The 23,938-nt window shown below is 39.1% G+C and overlaps 2 protein-coding genes across 3 annotated transcripts in view; one reads left to right on the top strand and one right to left on the bottom strand.

Moving 5' to 3' along the window:
• The window catches only part of nck2a (NCK adaptor protein 2a), a 32,619-nt gene extending 25,583 nt beyond the window's left edge, over positions 1-7,036 (bottom strand). The window contains exon 1 of one of the 2 annotated variants that reach the window (XM_079357262.1): positions 6,762-7,036. The gene's annotated coding sequence lies outside the window, so the exon portion shown is untranslated. Of the gene's footprint in view, positions 1-5,754; positions 5,859-6,761 lie in introns of those variants that run through there. The other variant, XM_079357263.1, reaches the window with a different exon arrangement.
• On the top strand, positions 6,226-23,746 carry fhl2a (four and a half LIM domains 2a). Its single transcript, XM_079357272.1, has 7 exons — positions 6,226-6,423; positions 18,612-18,717; positions 21,415-21,590; positions 21,696-21,870; positions 22,589-22,758; positions 22,878-23,064; positions 23,155-23,746. Exons 3-7 carry the CDS (start codon positions 21,435-21,437, stop codon positions 23,304-23,306), a joined length of 840 nt encoding a protein of 279 aa, XP_079213398.1. The 5' UTR covers positions 6,226-6,423; positions 18,612-18,717; positions 21,415-21,434; the 3' UTR covers positions 23,307-23,746.
• The last annotated feature ends 192 nt before the right edge of the window (positions 23,747-23,938 follow it).

Here is a 23,938-nt window from a genome sequence, read left to right as displayed (position 1 = left end):
AGAACTATCACTCATCAGGGGAATCACTGAGCAAATGTGAGTCATGATGTTTACCATGCTTTCACAGCATCCACAGTTCGAGTGGGAGACTGTCAAAGAGGATGAACCTCTGAGGGACGCATGGAGCGTAGGCTGCCATGCTGTAAAGCCACACTTGGAACATGGATCGCTCTGTGAAATGCAGATAAGCCTTCGCGCTCTGGAGGAGATCATTCAATGTTTGTCTACATCATGACGGTTTGTGCATCTGCTCAGCCAAAGGGGGGAAAACGTCCACCTAATTAAATCAATTAGAGCATGAAGGGCCTGTGAAGCCTCGGCTGAAAACAGCACGATGGAACAAACTCAAACAGCAGCTGAAGACTCAACACGAGTCACACAAACTAAACTTGCAGTCTTTTTTTCAGGACTTCTGTGCTGTATCAGACGATGCACGCCATAAACATGGACATGCTCAGGTCATTTAATCGGTCATAGACTGATACTAAACAAGCGACGTGAGGGGCTAACATCACGTTTGCATCTGTGCAGAGTGTCTTTGAGTGAGGACATTCACAATTATTTCCTTTTTTGATCTTTATTTAATTTTTTTTCTGGAGACACCAGATTTTAGGCAATTGTTGACCTTTCAAAGAGTTCAGGTTTGTTATGTAAAATATACTGTGAGAGACCTTTTAATTGATAACTTTAACGACACCTAAAAAAAAAAAAAAGAATGCCTGATAGAACTTTTTCTGATCAACTGAAACTACCGTAATCAGGTGAAGTAAAGGTATCAGAATCTGTACATCAGGCCAGAAATGGATGTTTGGTCTAACCTGAAAGTTTTCTTAAATTACCACAGAAAGAAATCCATGAAATATTTACAATCTTTGTGTCTGACATGCTTTAAATGGGCCTTTATTTTTTGCATGGAAAAAATATGTAAAAAAAAAAAAATAGTCAGCCAACGAGTCAGTTAATGACTGAATTTTTTTTTGAGCGTACTTAAATATATTTGTGGTGATGTTCCTGAGGTCTTGAACTTTGCTCCAAAGTTGACACTCTCCTGCTAAGACGTATTTGGTTTCACTGCTCTCTCCGTTTCCCTTCATGGCCTTAAGTACCAATTTTCTGCTGTGTAATCTGAACCGCACACACACTGAAGGAGAGCGCGGGGGAGCCCATGGTCCATGATTACTATTTAATGAGCAGTTCTCGGTCTGTTTATGAATGTATGGTCATGTTTCTCTGTTGAGGGAGGAGGAGTCTCATTTACGGTCTTGCTGAAAGTCTTCTCCCTGAAGACCAGAGGAGGGTTACAGTCCCCTCAGTACTGTTTCACTGCCTTCGATCTCATGTTTGCTCCATGATACGCGTTCAAATTTGAACTATTTGCCCGTCTTCACCTCTCAGACCAGCCATCAGCATGCACCATCCACAGAGCATGGCTGGGCCTTTGTGTACAGAGTAGGTACATGACTGAGATACTGTACCACGGTCTCCCCCTCAGTGTCAGAGAGACGGATTAGGCTCGGTGCCTGGTGATTACGCAAGGACACCGGAGCCAATAGAAAAGTTTGTTGAGTTGTTGGGCATGAATTAGGAAGTGAAGCCGGGTGGCAGAGGAGGGAGGTGATGATGGAGATGAAGGACGAGGAGGAGAGAACGGACAAACTCACAGGAACAAAGAGAAGCTAAGAAAACAGAGCCTTAAGTCATGATAAAAAGTATGGTTTCCTTCACAGAAAAGAGACAAATATGCCTGGAAGACAATCTGTCTTGTGAAGATCTGTGAGACTATCTTTCCATCAAAAGCAGGGCTGAAAAATCACCAAATCAGGAGAGTTGATCTGTGAACAACAGCAGTATCAGAAATGCCACTTAAACAGCCGTAAATGTGGTATGTGATGCTAAATGGTAAACAGACTAAAGACACCACAGGCGGCCTTTGTCGCTTCTTGTTCTTTGCCGCAAGTGACCACCTGAAGAGACGAATCCCATTCATACACATTCAGACGCTGCCAACAAAGAAGCGGGAGCAACATGGTGTTAAAGAGTCTTGCTGAACTGACTCACCAAGGAATGATGCAAACCAGCCCAACATCATAGATGTTGCTCGCCATGATGGTGGTTATACCCCCGCTTGACAGCAGTCCTTCTTTTTGTGTGATTAGTGAAACGATACTCGATTCATGGTGTCAACAACAAGTACTCAAACCCATCCCTACAATGGTGTCTGCCATTGTTGTTTTTCTGCCTGCAGCTATGTTATGTCTGTGTAGTTAAGAAACTGGCAAAGTGACATCATAATGGATTCTTTTACTCAGCAGGAAAGCATGCCAGATCTTAGAGGTGTGTTGATGAGCTGCAAACTGGATCTAAAACTGTATTTAAAGTAGAAGAGGTTGTATAGCTCCGTACATCGATGTTTGAGTTGAAATGAAAATGTTGACCTGCATGTGTGACCAGTAATTGTTTGCTTCTGCCACCGTCTTACATTATCATGTTAGACAAAATGCAAACAGAGGCTGGTAGAATTGTCTCATAACCCTGAGGATGGCCCTATGACAAAGTCAACAGTTAAATAAAATAATAAAGATTTAAACAAAAAAAAAAACACAACCTAAAAGCTTCTTTACAGTGGTACTTGAATCAAATTCAGAGGCGTCACAAAAGTTAGAGGAATTCCTTTCATAGGAATCATGCATGTAATAACATGTAATGCAAACGTACAAGAGAGATTTGGGGAGATATTTCACTTCATAGTTCAGAACTTTGAACTGGAAAAATGAAAATGTGTTTAATGTCTAAGTGAACTGAAAATTTTGATTTATTCCCCAGAGCCTCAATTTAATAATCTCAACTATTAGGAAACAAACTGGTCCCACCAATCACCATGGTGTTGAACAAAGGGTCAACAAACCCAGATAAACGTACAGTCTGAAAACAAACAAGTCAAATGAAACAATCTCTGTTTAGCTCTAATGACACACAGGCGCTTCAATGGTCACTGCGTTCCTTCTGCTTCATTATACCACAAATCCCCCTTCTCTTCCTCCATCATGGGCTCATACACAGGGGGTCTATTGTCACAACTGGAAGAACTGTCAGTTTAATGGCTAGCCGTTTCCCAGATTACACATGATTACAATGACAATGGGTTGACCTTTATCTCACCACCAACATGATGTCTGCTGACCGCCCATCTGTGCCCGCACGTGTTCATTCTTTCTCATCTACTATACAGATTAGGATTTCCTGTTAAGGCCAACACGACGCTCTACACAAAGACAAAGTGGCAAATCTGAACATCATGATGTCTTTAGCACACAAGGTTTCACTTGATGCACTGTAGCTTTTTGAAGGAGTAATGGAGATATCTCCAAAAAAAATTGTTTGTTTTTTTTTACCTCATTTGCAAATTCCTCTTTCATTATTCCAAAACCAAATGCATTTAGAAACAGTTTCATTATGTTAGAGTTACATTTCAAAGGGTTTCACTTTAATACGAGCAGATATCTCAGATTGTACCTTCCATAGATTAGTCAGACTAATCAAAACACACAAAGGAAAAGGTAAAAAAAAAAAAGTTATCATATTGTAGTCTTCGTTCTACTCATTTCCAGTTGATAGATGAACATAATGTGGTGTAAAGTGTGTGATATTTAATCACTCAAAGTGAGTGAAAACATTGTAGAGCTCACAGAGTAATTAGTCACATTTCAGCCATGTACTATCACATTTTAAAAAAGACCAAGAGAATTGGGTTTATCAGCTCATCAGTCGAGGTTTGGTTATGGTGGAAGATTTGTGTTCTGTGTTTGACTTTGAAGGCAAACTGAAGACAAGAGATTCAGTTTGGGATAAAAAAAAAACCTGGGTTTGTTGGGTAATCTATGTAAGACAGAGTCTGCCAGTCCTTTACAGGCTACAGCCCAGACATTTTCCAGAATCAGCTAATAAAAAAAGGGGTGGTTGGATAGACCGTGGTAACATGTAGGATTGGAAAATAAAATGCGTTTCCTTATGGTCCTAATCTTTCTCAGAGCTTGGTGGATATAGTCTGAAGACGATGCCTCTGGGAGTGAAAGTGAACTTCTCTGTAATTTCACTGTAGCTAGCAGTTAGCCTTAAACCATCTCATAGAGGCGTCACATCTTCTACTAACGTCCCAAATAGGGAAATACTGATATTTTGGCCGATATGTTTTATAGATCTCTCTTCAACCTATAGGGAGGGAGGGAGGGAGGGAGGGAGGGAGGGAGGGAGGGAGGGATGGATAGAATTTATTGCATTGATACCTCAAAGTTATCAAACAAAGTCAAGATGGTCACTTAATTGGAAAGTAACTTCACATGTATCACAGTGTCTACTGTAATACAATGATTCTCTGATTAAATGCTATTTGACTGGTGAATAAATAGAATAATATTGGCACATATCTGCGATAAAATTAGCCGATACCCATAGTCACTGGATGCTAATATCGGCCGGGTGATTAATCGGTTGGGCTCTGCTTAGTACTGCGTAATGCACCCGAAAAAGAAAAAAATGTACTTACAATGAATCAGTTTCTTTAGTTTGCCAAAGGGAGTCTGTCCTCAAAGGGAAAAAAGACTTAAAATGTTTGTTGAACGGAAGCTGATTTCATTATTTGTGATGCATCCCAGGAAGTCCAAAAATATTCCTCCTTTTAAACAACAGGCTGTGATAGGTCTATCAATAATTTAAGCCTGAACAGCATGCCTTATTTCCAGATGTAGTCTGCTATATTAAAACATGATTACTCACGTTTTTCAACATTACAACATCTAATTTAGCCAATTTTTTTTTAAACTGCACTCTTAGTTTAATCAGAACTTCTTTTTGGATTACTGAAAACAAATTGACGTATGACTGTTTGAAACATCTCTCATCTATTTGTATTTCTACAACTAGTTAATAATTCATATGTTTCATGTATTTGACTTCCAGAATTCTTTTATATTTACAAGCAATAACTAGTAAATGTTTTACAGCTCAACTTAAATGAGACTATGCGAGCCATGTACTGACCTCTTGACAGATACAAGCTGATGTCAGTCTTGTTGTGAAACCAAATATATGACGTGACAGGGTAGGGCCCAAAATAATATTAATTATTGATTAACCCCTCCATGACTGGGTTCACTGTTTACTAAATAAACTGCCTGAAAATAGCGGGTAGCTGGTTTGCCACATCCCCAAATTCAGCTCTAACTGAAATCATCAAATGTTCTCTTGTGGTTAGCGAGAACCACATAAACGTTTTTGTTTTAGGGGTTTTTTGGCAGAAAAATTACCTAAAAACCTATCACCATAATCCTGTCAACTGTTGTTGATACATTGTTAATAAATGAATCAACTGATCACATGAAAAAAATAAATCATTGGCTATTAAAAAAAGAAGAAGGACATGTCGGTTACGGCCCCCTTGTATTCATTCTTAATTTTTGCCCCCATACAAAAGCTTCAGACTGTATCCGGCAGAAAAATAGAAGTAGTAGCCTAAGTAGGGTTATTATAACAAAGCATGTCTGGTATTAAATATTTTAAAATAGAAAACTTCGATGAACATTGCCACAATTTTCCCCTTTGAATGCAGTTAAGAGGGAAGTCCAAAGTAACAGTTAAAGCAGGTCAAACTTTTGAACACATATTAGTAGGTTACAGTAATTGACTTTATTTAACCTCCCAACTTAGACTTGGAGTCAATCTTCAAAAATGCCAAATATGCGAAACATTTTGACTCACGGTGAGAGTGGCTGCCTTATGATGCAAGATAGGAAGTTTCTGTAACAGGCCAGGCACTCTTTTTTATTGCACTTGCCTTTCACATACCTGTCATTGCTGAGCGAACCTTAGCCTTAGACACAGCGTTACCATGGTGACCTTATAAGAGGGCGTGTCAGCAGGAAATGTGTGCCAAGAAAGTGTAGAGCTCTGCACAAACAACTGTTGCCTGTAAACTCTCTGTATCATTTGGACAACAATAAATGTCCCTCCATAGCAATATCTTGCTTTTTATGACTGATTTATTTTTTTACAATCAATGTGCAGCTACACCAAACAAACAAACAAAAAGACAATGCATCCCATCATCCATTGAAAAGATGGAAAGGTGCAGTTACCATGAACAGCCACTAGAAACATCGACGCACTCGGCATGTGGCACCAGTCGCCGATCTATGGTGTGCTGATATATTTGGTTCATTGTGTATCTGACGCGCAGTAGCTCTGACACACACCAAGCACTCCAGTATTGAACAAAGGAATATATGTCACTTTAAAGTTAGTAAACAATGATATGTGTGGAGAGGAGTGAAAGAAAACAGATGTCTTGGAGAAGAGACCTGCCTGTCTATTGCTGTAGCAGCGTGCGCTTACAGGCCTTTGATAAGTGCTGCAAATGTTACAAAATAGGTGAGTGAACACATTTGTTCTACCTGTTTTGACTTGAAAATAAGAATTTAACCATTTACAGACTGGTGGGAATGTCCTAACAAGCAGAAATCCAAAAGTGAGCCAAGGTTTAAGCACAAGTAAAAATCCCATCTGAGTGGACAAAGACCCAGCGTCAAATGTAGACATAGTAAGACAAGAAAAATCTGCCATTTCTCTCTCAACTTTTACGACTGTTTGTGACCAAAAGGAAACAAGGAAACATACAACTTAAACAGGGTTTTAAACAGATAAAACAAGACACAGCAGTGTGTCTGACTGCCCCCAACTTAACAGTGTGTCTGCGGTTCGAGTCTTACCTTAGTGTTCACTCCAGCGAGAACAGGCAAAAGGCGACACACTCTCACGCGCAGAAACGGGAGCCCGCGTGCCGAACAATAAGTGACTAAGCCACGCGCGTGAAAGCCATAACAAGAACGATTAAATCCACATATCCTTGGGTTTCCCGATAGTTCTTTATTTTTAAAACATGGACTAGACGTGAAGTGCTCGACCTATCCTCCGCTTGTTTTTTCTTGTCGCAGGCTGACTGCCTTCACATCAATCACTGGTGTCAAGTTAGCCCGGATAAAACTGCCACTTCCGGTGAAATGTTCTGGAATAAAGCGGCACCTTGTTTAATGTTAGGTAAACTTTACTTTGTTTTTATTTTTTATTTTGACTACCTGTGGTGCCATATTAAACGCAGCAGTCATATAAAACAAACAGAAGTCAGTAACTTGTAGTGAAATAAGTATTCTAGCAGTAAAGACATTTAACGCCAGTTTAACAAGTAGGATTAAAGGTTTTTATTTTAAACAATTTGGCAGACAAACATGTCATTATTAACACAAGTTAAAATATAGCTAATGCAGAGATAGAATACTTTGTAACTAGTAGTTCACAAAGAAACGACCCTTAAAGTTTTACATTATTTATTAAGGATGTGTTCTTGATTTATGGATTAAAGTGTAAATGACAAAAAAAAAATCAATCTGGTTTATGAAAGACGTTAAACTGTTTAAAAGCCAAATCCAAAAATGTATGATATTTAATTAGTAAAGTGGTGTTAATTTTTTTTAATTCATCTTGATTTAGGCTTGATTGGAAATAATAAATAAATCCAGGTCTTGAATTTTGAAGGAACATCATCTGATTTCCGGTGTTATGAAACTAACTTCGGGTAGCTGCCGGTCTCGTTGGTGACGTCACCCACACCGGGACTAGCAGCCTGCAGGACAACGCCAGAAGGAAAGGGACCGAGTCTTTGGGACTCTATAACGCCCCTTACTGATTAAAGTAGGAAGTTTGTGTGATATTATTTAATTCCATCCATTAATTGTCGTTTAACATTTTTACAACTGTTTAAGGCAATAAAAACTCACAAAGGCTAACATTTAAATTAATGCATTTAAATTAAATCACATGATAGGCAATACTCCAAATTGGGCGAACACAATATTTTCCAAAGGGTGAAAAACAATGCTCCAGATGAGATGAGCCTATATTCATTTACAGGGAATCTGATTTTTTTTATTATTAATGCAGAATAAAATTGAACAATTTAATGATGAAAAAAAAACGTATACAATCTTGTACATAGAAGCTCATCAGTGTCATTGCTTACTACATCAAGGAACACCTTACCATAAAACATATTCTACCCTTTTCCATAGATAGCTGTAAGGTATGGAAAATATACTTCTACGCCATATCAGATCAATAAAAAAGAAAACATCACCTTTGAAACCTCTAGGTTAATATAAATGGCAATAGATAATATTAAATAAAAAGGTTAAACATGTCATATAATGATGTGATTAGTGAGCCCTGAAAACAGGTAAATGAATAAACATTGGGCTTACAAAGACACTGAATATATGCATACAGATTACATATACAACATTGTGAGTCAGTTTAATGAAGTAATAAAACAAAATATCCTATTATTATCTGTAAGATCACTGGACGTCATACACACAAAACAATTTGATTCAAAAAGTTTGTTCAGGAGAGAAGTCCCTACAAACGTATTTTCCACGTGTTTTTTTGCAGACAGTTCATGGATTTGATAAGTGCTAATTATAGAACATGGCATTGTTGTATGAGGGACCGTCCCAGCATGCTCTTTGGAGAAGAGTCATCATCTTCAGTTTAATGTGTTTGTGTGTTGTTACTGGGATCATTTTGATCTTCACAGTGTTTCCACTGTGTGGGTTCTTAAGATCATTTTTCATCAGAATGGTTTATCTCTCAACCTAAAGGAAACAAGTTGAGTCATCGATCAAGGTGTGAAGTTTTGTAGAAAACTGTGAAAAAGAAGCTTCCTAAAAACACTTTAAAGTTATAATTGACCCATTTCCCACAGTTTCACTACATAAGCCTTAAAATATAGTTTATATTAAGACCTGTTTAATAGTTACACCTGGCATCGATTGCAATAACTGCCAGCCTCATCATTTTCACAACTCAAAAATAAGTTTTAATCAATCTAGATTAAGATCAGCTTCTAAAGCCAAAACCTGCCGTTTGTCTAACTTCTCATTTGTGCCGCAATCATCCGTTTAAGGCTGAGTTAAAGCAGGCACTTTGAAACAAACACGTTCATTTATTCTTTATTCCACAGCGCCTCCTCCTGGTTCATACGTATACATACACCCACATTACAAAATAGACCCATTTCAAGGTGTTTGTATTCATCTGAGATTTGTGGATATGAAAATGAAAATGCAAAGCCTCAAGCAATTGGATGATCTTCTGATGTTAACTGTGACCACAAACATGCCAATTAAAACAAACTGCTGAAGTCTTTACTTTTTTCTCACAAGGGGGCAGAGTGTCCTTGTGAGAGAAAACCTAAATCACTGTCACACGGTTTCTTTACTGCGTCATTACTGTTTGGTTCTGGATGTGGATTTTAAAATAACAAGCCCACAGCTGAGTGTTCCACCCTGATGCAACTCCTCACTCTTATTCTTTACTGTTAAAAACTTTGGACCGTAAATAAATAGGATTAAAGAAGGAATTTCGTCAAATAAGTCAAGTCACATGCCTATGTTAAGCTTGTTATAACACAGCTGACTATAAGTATAATTGAAAAGACATTGGGATGGTTTTTTTTTTAACATTGCTAGACTTGATTTTATTTGATTTTTTGTGTGAAATTTAATCAACACAAACTTCCATCAATGGTTGTTTAGTTTATAAATGAAGTTACCTAGAATAGCCATGCACTGTGATATCTTAAACATGCATGCTGGACCTTCCCAGCATTCACTTTGGAAAAGAGTCCTAATCTTCAGTCTAATTTATGTTTGTTTGAGTGTTGTTATTTTGTTGTTTTTCATTTTGTGCTTCACAATGTTTCCACTGTGGATTTTGTAAAGAACTGTTGCCAGCATTGATGTGCAAACAACTTAGGAAAAAAAAACTTGATACCATCTTTGAAGTACTAAAACAATTTCAGACTCATGCCAAATGTTACCCATCTTAACCAAGTATATTATTCACATAAGAAGACTCTGGTTAGTGGTGCCTATAATAACCTCACTGCTCTATTTGGTATTCATACCTTCTGTAAAAGTGTAAAACGATTGGAACAGTTTGCCTTTTATTCGGCTCCTCTCTGAAGGCCGAGGAGGGCGTGACTTATTAATCAAAGCTGAGTAACACTTGTCAACACTTTATCTGCGGCTGCTATAAGCAGGATGTCTTCCATTTGAGAGCCATGCCTCTTGTATTCTCACCCATCACACCAAATCATCCCACTGAGTGACTGCTGAGAGCGCTGCAGCTGAACACAGCTATAGTTACAGTGATGATGAAAGTGGAGGTTTAGTCTGGCAGAATGGCTCCTGTTTTTAGAGGAAGTGATGATGTATGTGATGAACCAGCGGCTCCCCTGCTATGTTAGCTATTCTCTGACCTCCTAACCCCGAGGTATGACAAAATGTATGGCTTTGTGTGGGTTTTTGAAGAGGCTGTTTTTCTATTCATGCCACTTCTAAATGACGCTGCAGTATGAAATTTGATTCTCTAGGGCACAAGATTGCAATTTGGCAATAAAAAATGACTCTCATGACACTACAGTCGTAATCAGAGATGTGATTCAATAAACTGATTCAATCATGCAATTTTTTATTTATTAACAAGTAGCACACCCGGTTAAAACTAAACCAGACTCTTACAGACCAGATATCAAATATTATTCATCATTACGACATGAATTTAATGCTCAGAATTTTAATTGAGCTTAATTTAAAAACTACAAGAGACACCTGTCAAATATACTCAACAAAAATATAAACGCAACACTTTTGTTTTTGCTCCCATTTGTCATGAGATGGACTCAAAGATCTAAAATTCATTCCAGATACACAATATTACCATTTCTCTCAAACATTGTTCATAAATCTGTCTAAATGTGTGATAGTGAGCACTTTTGCTTTGCTGAGACAATCCATCCCACCTCACAGGTGTGCCACATCAAGATGCTCATCAGACACCATGATTAGTGCACAGGTGTACCTTAGACTGTCCACAATAAAAGGCCACTCTGAAATGTGCAGTTTTGTCTCACAGCAAAATGCCACAGATGGCGCAAGCATTGAGGGAGCGTGCAATTGGCATGCTGACAGCAGGAATGTCAACCAGATCTGTTGCTCGGGCATTGAATGTTCATTTCTCCACCATAAGCCGTCTCCAAAGGCGTTTCAGAGAATATGGCAGTACATCCAACCGGCCTCACAACCGCAGACCACGTGTAACCACACCAGCCCAGGACCTCCACATCCAGCAGGTTCACCTCCAAGATCGTCTGAGACCAGCTACTCAGACAGCTGCTGAAACAATTGGTTTGCATAACCAAAGAATTTCTGCACAAACTGTCAGAAACCGTCTCAGGGAAGCTCAACTGCATGCTCGTCGTCCTCATCGGGGTCTTAACCTGACTCCAGATCGTCGCCGTAACAGACTTGAGTGGGCAAATGCTCACATTCGATGGCGTCTGGCACGTTGGAGAGGTGTTCTCTTCACGGATGAATCTCGGTTTACATTGTTCAGGGCAGATGGCAGACAGCGTGTGTGGCGTCGTGTGGGTGAGCGCTTTGCTGATGTCAATGTTGTGGATCGAGTGGCCCATGGTGGTGGTGGGGTTATGGTATGGGCAGGCATCTGTTATGGACGAAGAACACAGGTGCATTTTATTGATGGCATTTTGAATGCACAGAGATACCGTGATGAGATCCTGAGGCCCATTGTTGTGCCATACATCCATGAACATCACCTCATGTTTCAGCAAGATAATGCACGGCCCCATGTTGCAAGGATCTGTACACAATTCTTGGAAGCTGAAAATGTCCCAGTTCTTGCATGGCCAGCATACTCACCGGACATGTCACCCATTGAGCATGTTTGGGATGTGCTTGACCGGCGTATACGACAGCGCGTACCAGTTCCCACTAATATCCAGCAACTTCGCACAGCCATTGAAGAGGAGTGGACCAACATTCCACAGGCCACAATTGACAATCTGATAAACTCTATGCGAAGAAGATGTGTTGCACTGCATGAGGCAAATGGTGGTCACACCAGATACTGACTGGTTCTGAGTCCCCAGACCCTCAATAAAGCAAAAACTGCACATTTCAGGGTGGCCTTTTATTGTGGACAGTCTAAGGTACACCTATGCACTAATCATGGTGTCTGATGAGCATCTTGATGTGGCACACCTGTGAGGTGGGATGGATTGTCTCAGCAAAGCAAAAGTGCTCACTATCACACATTTAGACAGATTTATGAACAATGTTTGAGAGAAATGGTAATATTGTGTATCTGGAATGAATTTTAGATCTTTGAGTCCATCTCATGACAAATGGGAGCAAAAACAAAAGTGTTGCGTTTATATTTTTGTTGAGTGTAGTTGGAAATCTTTTGGACAAACTTATTAGTTCGTCCAGAGAGTTAGCTACAAAGATCACTAATATGAAGCTAGGTTCAGCCCACAACTTGACAATTCATAAAGTAGAAGCCTTTATCCAAAGCAACACACATCGGAGAGTAAGATCAGCACAAGCAAGGATCTAGAAAGGAGGAAATAATGTCCGCAAGTGCAGGCAAACAGCTTTAACTCTGATTGGGCAGAGATGCAAAGCACAACATCGACTGATGTTCTTAAGAGTTCTAATCGGCATCAAAACCTTACAAAACATCGTCATTATCAGACAAAACCATCATTGTCCTCATCCTCTTAACTGAAGAGTAAGGGAGACTGTGCTCTCAGGTTGTAGCCTCAGCTTCTTGGAATACTTTGCCTTTGGGTTTGAGATCTGTGGACACTGTTGACAACTCAAAACCCATTTGCTAAGACTTCCTTTTAAACTATTTTGTAAATTGTTGAGATTTTTTGTTGTTCGCTTTTTCTGTCTGTTCTCATCCTTTTGCAAAGCACTTTGTGAATTTGCTCTCGAAAAATGCTGTATAAATAAATAAAGTTGTTATTATCATGTTAGCTAAGCATAAGATGGGAAGTAAGGCGAAACAGCTAGCTTGTGTCTTTCCCCCCTGTTTTTTTGGTTTGGTGAACATCTCTTTCACCAAACCTAGGCCTTTGTCCTCAGAATAGCCAAATAACTAAAAGCGTAACAGCATTACAATGTGAGGACCACTTGGCACAGTTGGCTACCAGCTGCCACCATACCACCAGCTTCGATCCTCCACTTGCCCCCTAAATCTTTTGGATCTGTATTCTCGGACACGGGGCTCGGTGGAAGCTGTCAGAGTGCCACCATGACAGCTGTCGATGCTTTGCTACAGAGAGAATTAGTGAGATAAACGCAGCCAGAGACAGAGGGGCCCAGTTGTTGTTAAGATAAGTGAGGTCAGAAGAGGCTTCAGCAGTCTTTTGACCTCTAAGTGAACACAAACGTGAGTGGAAGAAAAAAAAAAATGTTATTTAGACTGGTATTTCCTCTTTAAAGAGATTTTGAAGAGATGGTTTCTCTGACAACACCAGACAGAGAGTTTTTGGGAATTTCAATTAGAGTAGAGACAAATCTATTACACTTCCTTATACTGCAAAATACAGTAGCTCATTAAATAGATGTTAGTCTGAAAATAATCTTTCTGTATAAAATTACTCAAATTTTTTCATGACTTAGCATCATTGGTGAGTGCAAAATTGACCTTTTTTTTTTAGATGTAAAATGTAATTGGTAATTACATGCAGGGCCTGATGCAAGTGAAAATCCAAGGGGGCCAAGGGGTCCTTCTCAAAAAAGCAGGGAAGAATGATTTTTTTGATCATTTTTGGCATTTATAAAGATTTATCATCAAAGGCAGATATTTCTCAATCAGTCTGAGAATCTGAGGTAAATTCAGTTCAATCATTCAAAATTCCTCCTTTTTTTATTTCACAGATCTTCGATAGGCTAATTAAAATTAAATTTATCAATACTACATATAATTATTTTTTAAATACTAAAATGGAGCAAAAACCTACCAGAGTTTGGCCAGTCTCCACATTAAGAAGTTGTAGTTCTATTTTGATTTTCAGGTTTAATATGTTGACATTGTATGCAAAATGCTGGTTATAAAACACATGTGTTGTTGTCACCTGCTTGTGAATAAGAACAACAAAAAGAACAAACAGAAATGACACAGAAAGTGTTCCCTGACTGCTGCGGTTAAAAACATCTCACCAATCCCTGCAGGGATTTAGTGGTCTGGGAACACAACGCTAGGCTGAACGACTAAAGATTTGCTCTGTCATATATAGAGAACCACATCACTGCTATGGCAGCATGTGAAGTTAGAGTGAAAATTAGTACAGGAGGCTTTTAATCACTGTCATAAACTGAATGTCAGGGGACAAAGAACCATACAGACTAGATATGTGCATCTGGAGGTATGAGGGCACAGGTGTTATAGTGCAGAAAAAGGTAACTGCAGTTGTCCAAATATGAACAAAGCTCCTGTGAGTAGTTTTAAGTTTGTTGTGAGACAGACTGAAATAATACAGGAATTGAACATCAAGCAGAACAATATATGTTGACTCAAACAATATCTTTGGAAGTTCAAAGATGAACATTTCCGTATAGTGGATTTTTTTTTGAAGTAGTACAGAGACGTCCCAATTTTCTTACAGAAGCCACGTGCAATAAATTATTCAGAAAATATGTCAATTAATTCAGGAAGAAACTGAAAAGTCACAAGCTTTAATCATTCAACTTTGTAACTTGATTTAGCTGTAAAACTCCCTGCCACTTTCCAACTCCCTGCCCCTTCCATTCAGAAAAAAATACATTGTAATTCATTTTAATTAAATAGAAGAATTTTGAAGGAGTAATTCAGTGACGCCAAATTGTATATGGGGTTGGAGTTAAATTCTAATAAGTAACATCTTAAGCCTGTATTACCTTAAAGGTTGGGGCATGTTAAACAAATAGTTACATTTGGGTAAATGTGTTTCATTTTAATACTAAGAGTTATATGAGAAGACTCTCCTGGCTGTTTGTTAAAAACTTTTTTAGAGAAGCTAGCTCAAGCACCGAAAGCAAAATGATGTACTGCTGTAGCAGACATTACTGTAGCAAAATTTACTTTAGCCACTCTAAAAAAAACTCCCATTCCAAAAAAATAGCTTCTCCAAACAAGGCCAATGCTAAACTCCCTCTTCTTTGGGTCACAAACTCACTTTTATTAAGTATCACATCACCCCAAATTTATCACAAACTATCTCTTCAAGATAAGATAAAGATACAGCCAGCTCGATAGCTTAGCTTTACTTAGCAAAAAAAAAAACCCCACTGAAACAGCCTCTGTAAAATAAAAATAAAAACTCCATCCATCATCCCTCAGGTTTTAGTTAACTTATATAAGATTGCTTGTTATATAAAGGCAGGCAAACACCAACGTAGTTGTTTTTTAGGGTGGCTCGTATGTGAGAATATTTCTTGGCCAGCAGCAGCAACTTTCCAAGTTCTCACAGGTGTTGTTGGATTTTGTTGTGTTGGACAGAGCCAGGCTAGCTGTGTAACCTACCCCTGCTCCCAGTCCTTGAGCTATGTTTAACTAACTGGTTGCTAGCTGTAGCTTTATATCAAACTGAAATATAAACTGTAAGGGTGTTACCGGTCTTCTCATGTCACTCTCAGCAGTAAAAAAAAAAAAAAAAAAAAAGTATAACCCAAAATGTCAAACTATTTATTAAGGTTTCAATATCAAATTAAGAACAAGGTGGTCCATCATGAATTCTTGCTGCACATTTGCTAAGCTGCAAGAAACCTTATCCCCACAGTGGGAGCCCAAAATGATTCTGTCTCTCTTCATCAGTTCTAATTGCCCAGTCGAGGCGTTCATTATGACGATGCACGTTCTCAGTTGCTGGGATCCATTTCAACCAGTTTGACAGGCTGCAGTGGAGTGAAGTTCTTCCAGAGGATCGTTCTGGATCTTGGATGACCCAGGGATATTCCAGTCAAATTGGTTGCTGTTTCATTAATGATTAACAGTCCAATGGTGATGATGGGGTCTGCCTGGCTTGACCTTTCCACATGGCTGTATTTGCAGCAGCAGTAAGCACCAGGCTTTAGCATCACGCTAGCCTTGCAGTGCCCAGACAGCTGCAACTTTATCCCCTCGGCCTAAGCAGCTGAGTCGGAGGCCTCAAACTGACGTAAAGAGTTGAGACAACTTTGTGCCAGCTGAACACAGGCAAGACACAAAGACTGAAGGGGGCAAGGACTGAGGGCACATTAGGGAAGTCCTAGCGATGTTATAGAAAAAAAAAAACATGACACATTTAAAGGACAACACATCAAAAATTAAATAAGCACAATATATATTTTCAGGAGGAACTCAGGAACTTACCAAAGTCTACTGTAAGCATTTATTAAAAATGCCATGGCTTTTTGCCAGAGTAATCAAACTGTTACCCATTCCCAGTCCTAGTGTTCTCTGAACTAACACACGTCTTCTGTTTTTCTGTCAGACAACTATCATCTGACTTCACTTCTGTCCTTTACTCCTTACAACACAGTTTCCTCTTTTCCATTTCGCCTGCAAACCGTGTTGAGGTTGGCCTGAGTTATGGCTGAGCCATAAATTAGATATTAGTTTATTTGTTTTCCCCATAGGGAAATTATTTTTCACAGTTCCATAGGTTTTCATGGTACAGATTCGAAAGAGGCTGTTTAGACAAAAACATGCACATCAGACATTATGAGAAGCATGTATACTATATACTTACAAATTCAAAGTCCATGATAAAGTCATTTTATGGTAATTCTTCATAGTACATGGGAGGATTAATAGAAAGCACTTAAAAAAAGATGTTTGATGTGAAAGCATTTCTTTCAAGATGCTGCTCCATGGCTAGGTCAATAACAATGATTTACTAGATTTAACAGATATGACAGCTGCTCTTGGAGTACTTTAACATAGTTCCTCAGTAGTGCTTAAAAAAGATGAATTTCCCTCGGGATCAATAAAGTATCTATCTATCTATCTAAGTGCTGTGATCTAATAGGCTCTCGGCATACTAACCAGCTCAGAACTATTACATTCAAATGCTGTGTAGTAGTATTCCTACAAACAATCCTTGTTACTTTTGTTAGGTTGCAAACAATGACAATATTAATATCCTAATGTTCACTAGGTATATACATAGAGACTTAATTTAGTGTGTTACAACGCTAACAATTATAGTGTATACTATATTCACTATAGTGTTTCAGCATACTAATACATCTCTATTGACATGTGCTTGCTGATCTTAAATACTGATAGTTAGTAATGTTCCCCACCTTAGTTTAGCGTGTTACCATAAAATGACAGTTTAAACATATTTTTAAGTAAGTAAAATACCAGTTGACCACATTAATTGAAGGTGTTAGCATGCGAACATACTGTTTACATATGAGCATTAGGAAGAATGAACAAATGAGGCTCATGGGAATATGAAAGGCTTTGCAGGTATTCAGTAAAAGTAAAAGACAAGTTTAACGTCTAGAGGTATGATGGTGTTTGATAAAAGTCTGAGAGATTAATAAAGTTCTTATTGTTCATCTTGAATAGGGGACATAAAAATGTGTGTTTTTCATTCAAGTCTAATAAATGGACAGTTTGCCTAAAACCACAAACATTAAGGATCAGGATTTTTAAAAGGCTTCTTATTAGCTGGGGCAATCCTTTTGAGAAGTTTAGTATTAGGTGGTAGACCAATGAGTTTTATGCACAATAAAACACATATAATCATAATAGGAGCAACACATATAAACACTGCACTTTGTGAAGCCACAATCTCTTTCTGGCAGGCTACAAATAGAGCACTTAAATGTAGTGACGCATTTTCACTGGAAAGTGTCCAGGGACCCCTAGGTTGGGGAAACCATACAGGACAGGGAGAGAAAAATAAGGGGGAAAGATTGGCGGAGAAAGACAAACAGAGAGAGACAGAGAGGGAGGGAGGGAGGAGGTTAGGTAGCAGCATTAACAAGAGACTGTGGGGATGCAGAAAATAGTTCAACAAGTTTCTTAGAAACCATGTGGGCATCTGTCATTATAAGGCCTGGATGCAGTACCAAACTTGGGTGAAGGTTTGGGATTCAATGTGTATTCCCCTGTGAGGAGGAATATAGGAAGGTAGAGACAGATGAGACATTAAGTGTAGGGGTAAAACTCACAGGACAACGATCTTTGATGTTTGACCCTTTGCATCCTTTCCATCATGTGTCAAAGGCCAGTAGAAGGTTATTGCATTATGTAATAGTGTGCATGTTTGTTTGTCCGTGCAATAATAGGATTATTATGATTTACAGAAATCTCTGATGTAAAGAAAACAGAAGTTTAGAAAAATGACTTGTTTTTTTTCTCTCCAGGAAGCAGGATAGGGAGGAATGAGATGATAAGGCTGGTGTGGAGGGGGGAACAAAGATGTCAAAAAGATAAAACAATTTGAGTGCACAAGCAAATAGGTGAAACACTGAGTATTTGAGAGAGTGAACATATAAGTGACCTTAAAAGGCCACACTGTTTGGCTGAGGACTGCAAGTGAAAGGGGGCCTGGGGGTTATCTCTGTGAAGTGCCGCTGTATTTATAGACCATCTCAAAAAAGGTTCCCTGCCCCCTAACCACCCCCATGCTCTGTTGCCCCTCCCCTGTTTTCAATTAGCCCCTGATGGGTGGAGTAATGCAATCAGGAGTTACTACAGCCCACCCGGAGCCTGTCCTCAGTCTGCCCCAGACTCCGCACAGGCACACACTCCTCAGACAGGAAGGTAAGACCCAACTCTGTTCAACCGCTCCACTATCCATCCATCCACCCGTCCATCTTTCCACCCATTCATCCTTTCACTGGTCTTCATCCATCCTCCCAAAAAACAGCTGCTCTGGCATCCTCCTCTCTGCCTCCCCACCCACCTACTCCCTCTGCACAGCATCTATACTATTTAACTGTCTTCCTTTTTCAACTGCCCTTGTGTCCGTCACTTGGACAGCCTGACCTCCTTTTATCATTAATACTTATTTCTTTAACTGTCCCAAAAAAATGCACAATCCCTTTTGACCCCCTGTGAAAAGAGCTCATTTCCACCCATCATCTTTCCTCCTTTTCCTTCAAGCTCACACCTCCCTTTATGTGTTGACAAAGGTGTCAGTGTGTCAGCTTCTCATTTGTTGATACACCATTTGTCTGTTTGGTTTTTTTGTTGTTGTTGTTGTTGTTGTTGTTTTTTTGCTTTTCCATAGCTTTACAGCATTTTTGTCTGGTGTGTACTCTGTAAAAAATCTTGCAGTCAAACTTTCCAAGAGAATAAAAAATATTGGTGGATACAAAACTACCACTAAAAGATTTGAATGTTGATTTTAAAAGATATCTGCAAAGTAGGAAGACATTTTTTAAAATGATTACACAGTAATGTTTAATTTAAAAGTTTCTCAAAAGGGTCAAGTTGAATTGCAAACCTTTGTATGTGGGCCCTATGTTGGGCTTTTATATTTTGCGTGCTCACTATTATTTTGGACTTAACAGTCCAATTATTGTCCTTGCTTTAACACTTAATTCTATTGAACTTATTACATTATCCACTCAGAAGGTTATCCTTAATTGTTGTTCATGTTCATACTGGGTTAATTGACTAGGAATTTTAATTCGGGCTGTCAAATGATTGTATGTCTTTGTTTTAAAGATAGGACCCTGAATAAAGTCAGAAGTCAGGAAGAGAGAGAGAGAGTGGGGAATGCTGGAAAGGAGCCGTGTGGTGGATTTGATCCCGGGCCAAACGCCTAGCGGATCACATCCTCAAGAGGTGCCTGTAGTAACTGGCCCCCCAGAATGAAGCCCTTTTTAATGAGTTGCCTGAAAAACATTTAAAGATCATCTTATGCATCTTTAAAACATCTTGAATATCGAGGGGGAAAAAATACAAATAATTTGCTGTACTTCTTGAGCCATGTTATACTTTTAAATTCACAAGATAGAATAATTGCTTTTTGAACTTAACTTTTTGTAAACCTGCACAGAGTTAGTTGTCTGAATGAAAACTGTCTTTAAGCACGTGAACTTTCTGGAGATAGATCATTCTGCACAGCTGTCCATCACTTGCATATAACTTGCCTTTTAGCTCATTTCGACATCAAGATCTTTGTGCTGAGAGACCCCCAAATGGGCAGCATCAAAGAGAACTCAGAAGCTAGGAAACAGCTGCCTGACATATTTGAACAGCTCACAGTTTTATTTGTGGCAGTCGAGATTATCCCCTTTTTTATTTTTAGGAGTCAGATAAATCCTTATATAAGCTAGGTGAGTCATGGTTGGAGCAGCAGACAATGAGGGAATGTGGGACGGGTTTAGAAGCGAACAGAAAGGACAGTCAGATTAAACGTCTCAACTTCAGCAGGATAAAAGATACCCCTGAATGTCGGGAGCTTCACAAATCAATCTCAGAGCTTATGTTGGACCGAGCCAGGTGGGGAACCACAGCGATCACAAATAGAACAAAGCTAAGACATTCTGTAGGAAAGCAAATGGAAACAGATAGGCAGCACAATCACAAACAGAATGCAAGAAATCTAACATGAATATAACAGTTTAGGATGGACGGGGAAAGAGGAAATTCAATTTAAGATTTCTGTCTCCTTCTTCTCATAGCTTCCTTATTTGATTAAGTTTATTTGAAGAATCAATGACTGTAAAGTCCCCTGAGTAACAGAGTTTGTGTGCAAATGCTGGGACATGGAAGAGCCACACACTACATCCCTATTTTCTGTCCATTGAATCCACTCTCAGACAAACTCAACAAATTACCAACATAAACATACAGCCTATGCTATTCTCAGTCAACAGAGAATATTTATGCACAGGTGGGATAACCAGAGGGCTCAACAGGTCGCCTACAAACAGCTGCAGATTGAGTGCAGCCATTATAGCACGTGCCATTCAAACCCACTTATACACTGACACACACACTTACTTATGTACACAAATGCAGGACCACAAGGGATTCAGTGATCTCGCGCTGACAGCTGGATGTGAGGTGATGGATCGGTCAGCGTACAGTGGCATGGTGAGCGCTGGTATTCAGCAGGGCAAGAGTTGACTGTCTCTAAGCAGGACTGATAGCAGTTATTTATAACCTCCTCATTTGTCACCTTCCACTCCTGACACCCAGAACCAAATGAAGGACTTCAGGGAGATGGTAGAGAGATGAAAGGCAGGAAATGCAACACAGAGAAAACTGTGACGTGGAGAAGCTTGATGCTAAATGAGTCCTGGGAAACGTTTGTTTGAAATGATGAGTTGATCTCTTCTGAATGTCCCTGCAAAGATGTCATTGAGCTGTGCAAAGAGAAAAAAAATGTCTAAAAAATAAAACGGTGTTAAACCAGCTGTTTTTGTTTGCCTTAATGCTCATACCTATAACTAAATACTTAATCTCCATTGAATATCTGTCTTCTTTTCTGTCTCTTTCTCTCAGGTAAGTGACCCTGGGTCAAGATGACCGAGCGCTATGACTGCCACTACTGTAAGGAGTCCCTGTTTGGGAAGAAGTACGTCCTGAGAGAGGAGAATCCCTACTGTGTGAAATGTTACGAGAGCCTGTACTCCAACACCTGTGAGGAGTGCAAGAAGCCCATTGGCTGCAACACCAGGGTACGAGATGTCGCAAAGTACATTATACACACGAGCCCTTTTGTGATAGCTACTTCTGGCTTCATTATCATTGCAGCTCTAATTACCCATCTGTTGCTCCTGCAGGATCTGTCCTACAAGGACCGTCACTGGCATGAGGAGTGTTTCAAGTGCTTCCAGTGCAAGCGCTCGCTGGTGGACAAGCCCTTCTCAACCAAAGATGAACAGCTCCTCTGCACTGAGTGCTACTCCAACGAGTATTCTTCTAAGTGCCACGAGTGCAAGAAAACCATCATGCCAGGTAGAGAGGCAGCCACAAAATGAGCAACATATGAGTCACGCCAATACTAATGGGCAAATAGGATCATTTACATTTGAAAATCTCTTAATTAGTTTTACCATATTTTTTGTAGAACAAAATGTATGCGTTGTCTTTTTATATTACAGCCCAAAGTTTATTAGCTACTTATAAAAGAAGATCATCAGCATACAGGGAAAAAAATCTTTATGTGCACATTTTTAAACATCTGTTCACATAATGAAAACATGTTCTTTATTCCACCTCATTCTGCCACCTTAAAATCTGGTAGATGATATATTGAATGAGTTGTATTATTTTATTATATTAGAAAATCATATTTTAGAAAGTGAGTGAGGATATGTAGAATATTGCACTCTCCCTAAGTCTAATTTGGAAATCATGTATAGACAAACAAATGTAATTTTTACAGAATTAACTCTATACACTTGTATACAATATATATATAAAAAACTGCTGCTGTGTTTTCAACTCTCAAACTAAATTAGCTCTCTAAGCAAACCGATGTGTGTGGCTACTTTCTCAATATTATATTTCCCCATCCTCTCTCCTGATGTCCTACTCCTTTCAGTTGTCCACATTATTGATTAAATGAAACAAAATTACAAGATGTAAAGTATATTAGTTCTTGACTTCAAAAAGAAAAATGCTTTTTTTTCTTTTACCTATAATTATTCAATTTCTTCGTGGTTCCCCTCAGGCTCCAGGAAGATGGAGCACAAGGGGAACAGCTGGCACGAGACCTGTTTCACCTGCCAAAGATGCCAGCAGCCAATTGGCACCAAGAGCTTCATCCCCAAGGAAAACCACAACTTCTGTGTGCCCTGCTATGAGAAGCAATTTGCCATGCAGTGTGTGCACTGCAAGAAGGTAGGACTTTTGCATATTATAAAATCTCAAATGATACCTACTATTCAATCATGATCGAGAGGACCACGAGATGTGCAACAAAAAAAGCATTAAGATGTGTCACTCTTCCCTTTTTGTAGCCCATCACCACTGGTGGGGTGACCTACCATGACCAGCCCTGGCACAAGGACTGCTTTCTGTGCACTAGCTGCAAGCAGCAGCTGTCTGGCCAGAGGTTTACCTCGAGAGACGATTTCGCCTATTGTCTCAACTGCTTCTGCAACCTGTATGCAAAGAAATGTGCCTCCTGCACCACCCCTATTAGTGGTAATCATGATTTGTCCTTTTTTTGTCTCCAAGAAACTGTAAGGATTCTTCCTGAAAATATTTGATGTCTTGTCCATCCCTTTTTTTTAGGCCTTGGAGGAAGCAAGTACATTTCCTTCGAGGAGCGCCAGTGGCACAATGACTGCTTCAACTGCAAGAGGTGCTCCGTCTCCCTGGTTGGCCGTGGCTTCCTCACTGAGCGTGATGACATCCTGTGCCCAGAGTGTGGCAAGGACATCTAATTATGTGTATGGGGAGACGCATACTTTAGATATGATGGCTATGTTACAATAGAACAACAGAGATATATTAATATACTATCAAAGCACAGTGTTAAGCCTCCATAGCATCCTTATACCTAGCATTACTTTAAATGTACATTGTTGCCATAAAAATATAAACTACTAACAGTGCTTTTGATTTAAAAAGTTAAAGTTAAAAAATCATTACTAATGTTACAACTGTTGGCATGAATGTAGAGACCTTTGCTGATAAAACAGCTACATGTGGGCGGATCGACTGGATGAAGCTCGATAAATCTAAAATATGACTGTATGTGAAGGATTATCCACTTTGAAGTGTAAAAATAATCATTGCTTTGTGCATGGACTAGCTAGATACTGTAATTAGTCGTGTTTGTGAATGAGCTCTTCTATTATCTAATAAACTTTTCAAAACTGTATTTCCTCTGCATACTGTTCTTGTATTTCAGATTCATTCATCAAAAAAAGCGAGTCATGATGTTTGTACTTTGGAGCAGAAAATTGCAGAAAGTTGACTTAAAAGAAACTTGGGCTCCTTCATTTAATTAATATTAACGTTAGTAGCCTACGAAAGTCGATCAAATATTTACTATTCTTGGTTTAAATAAATC

Source organism: Symphodus melops (genome assembly GCF_947650265.1).
Source record: "Symphodus melops genome assembly, chromosome: 12".
Lineage (NCBI taxonomy): Eukaryota > Metazoa > Chordata > Actinopteri > Labriformes > Labridae > Symphodus > Symphodus melops.
Note: the sequence above shows the minus strand (reverse complement) of the source record. Positions and strands in the feature narration are given on the sequence as shown.